General features: G+C 33.5%; 1 protein-coding gene across 1 annotated transcript; it reads left to right on the top strand.

Moving 5' to 3' along the window:
- Positions 1-302: 302 nt before the first annotated feature.
- On the top strand, positions 303-1,588 carry LOC111306215 (thymidine kinase a-like). The gene is made up of 4 exons (XM_022904124.2): positions 303-593; positions 705-849; positions 957-1,078; positions 1,181-1,588. Exons 1-4 carry the CDS (start codon positions 466-468, stop codon positions 1,467-1,469), a joined length of 684 nt encoding a protein of 227 aa, XP_022759859.1. The 5' UTR covers positions 303-465; the 3' UTR covers positions 1,470-1,588.
- Positions 1,589-2,039: the final 451 nt, after the last annotated feature.

Genomic DNA, 2,039 nt, shown 5'->3' with positions numbered 1-2,039 from the left:
TTTCTGATTACGCTACTCTTAAATAAGTCAGTTACACAAAAATAAAAGAAAAAATTATTGATAATGGCTCCCCGTTTCCCTCCTTCAATTTAAAACCAGATCTCTCCGAGTAAAGGGACCAATTAAGAAAGGCAACTAGGACCCACCCAGAAAAAGTAACCACATTAGCTCGTTGAAGTGACGGAACCAAACCCCCCGTCAGATATTGGTTCATGAAAACTCCGTACTACCTCTTAAATTCGCTCCACCTCATCAATCATCAATACTAAATTATAAAAGAACCCCAACCCTCATAATTTTGTGCATTTATCCTTCCCTCCGAAATCCAATTTACCCTCCAAAAATCCAAATTCTTTCAATTTAAAAATTAGAAACGTGCTTTATTTATTCCGAAGCTGAATCCTTTCTTTCTCCACTGCCCATCCAAAAAAAACCAACCGGGATCCTTCCATTTCTCTAAATTCAATGGATCGTGTGGGATCTTCATATCCCCAACGTGTTTCCGGCGAGGTCCACGTCATCATCGGACCCATGTTTGCCGGCAAGACCACTTCTCTCCTTCGCCGAATCAAATCCGAAGTCAACAACGGCCGGTAGTTTCCTAATTTCTGTGATTGTAAATATTTTTTTTATTCCTTTATGTTGGGATTTTAGTAATTCAACATTTCCTGTCTTCGATTTGTTATTCTTTATTATTATTATAGAAACGTTGCAATGATAAAGTCAAGCAAAGATACAAGGTACGCTACTGATTCAGTTGTAACTCACGATGGTGCGAAATTCCCATGTTGGGCTTTGCCGGATCTCATGTCGTTTCGACAGAAGCTTGGGGAAGATGCTTATGAAAAGGTAATTTCCGGAGTTTAATTATATCGGCAAATCCTTTTCTTTTTCTTCCCTGTAAAAAAGTATAATTTCTTTTGTTTATACTAAAAATTGTTGGGTTTGTGTGGCAGCTGGATGTGATTGGTATAGACGAGGCCCAGTTTTTCGAAGATCTGTACGATTTCTGCTGCAAAGCTGCCGACCATGATGGCAAAACTGTAATTGTATCTGGCTTAGATGGGGATTATTTGAGGTGAAGATCATTTACAGTACCTCTTTGGCAAATTCATAACAATCCATTTGATAAGGAATACAAATTTATCTCAGATCTTTTTTTTTTTTTTTTTATTAACAGAAGGAGCTTTGGGTCAGTGCTGGACATAATTCCCCTGGCTGATACTGTAACGAAGTTGACAGCGAGATGTGAAGTGTGCGGGAAAAAGGCGTTTTTCACATTCAGGAAGACAGAGGAGACCAAAACAGAGTTGATCGGAGGGGCAGATGTTTACATGCCTGTTTGTCGGCAGCATTATGTCAATGGGCTAACAGTTGTGGAAGCTACCAAGACTCTGCTTGAATCAATAAAACTTCATCATCACGCTCAATCATCATGTCTTGAAGCAGCAGCTTCAGTTCTTGAGTGACAATACTCTATAATCTATTCATGTAACTCATAAAGACAAAAAAAAAAAAAAAAAGTGGAGTGGTCTGTCTTCTTGTGTTTTGCCTAAAATGTTCTATGAGGATAAATTTCTTATGGTAATGTTAATTACATTTTTCATGAGGATAAATTAATCAAAAAATAATATTAAAAAATATTTTTCTTATAGTGATAAAAAATTTCTATCATTTAAGTTAGAAATCAAATTACTTCCCAAGATAATAATCTTATCATCAAATGATTTAAAATCATTGCTAAAAAGATTTTTAAACTCTGTTTGATGTATACGTAAGTAAGATGTTTCGTTAAGTTCATTAAATAAAAATAGGTGTACATGATATATATTTGACAATTTCATGTATATATATTATATAAAAGATTGATAATTTTATGCTAAAGTTATATATTAAAAATTATAAAATATATTTTTTTAATTTTATAAAATATTTAAATTGAATTATTTTTGTAATTGTATTTTAAATAAAAATCAATCAACCATAAAATGTAACCTGTCATTTGAAATTTTTTAACTATATTTAATGATCAGTTTAAT

Source organism: Durio zibethinus, chromosome 21, assembly GCF_047325235.1.
Source record: "Durio zibethinus cultivar Kanyao isolate XHJ-2024 chromosome 21, ASM4732523v1, whole genome shotgun sequence".
Lineage (NCBI taxonomy): Eukaryota > Viridiplantae > Streptophyta > Magnoliopsida > Malvales > Malvaceae > Durio > Durio zibethinus.
Note: the sequence above shows the minus strand (reverse complement) of the source record. Positions and strands in the feature narration are given on the sequence as shown.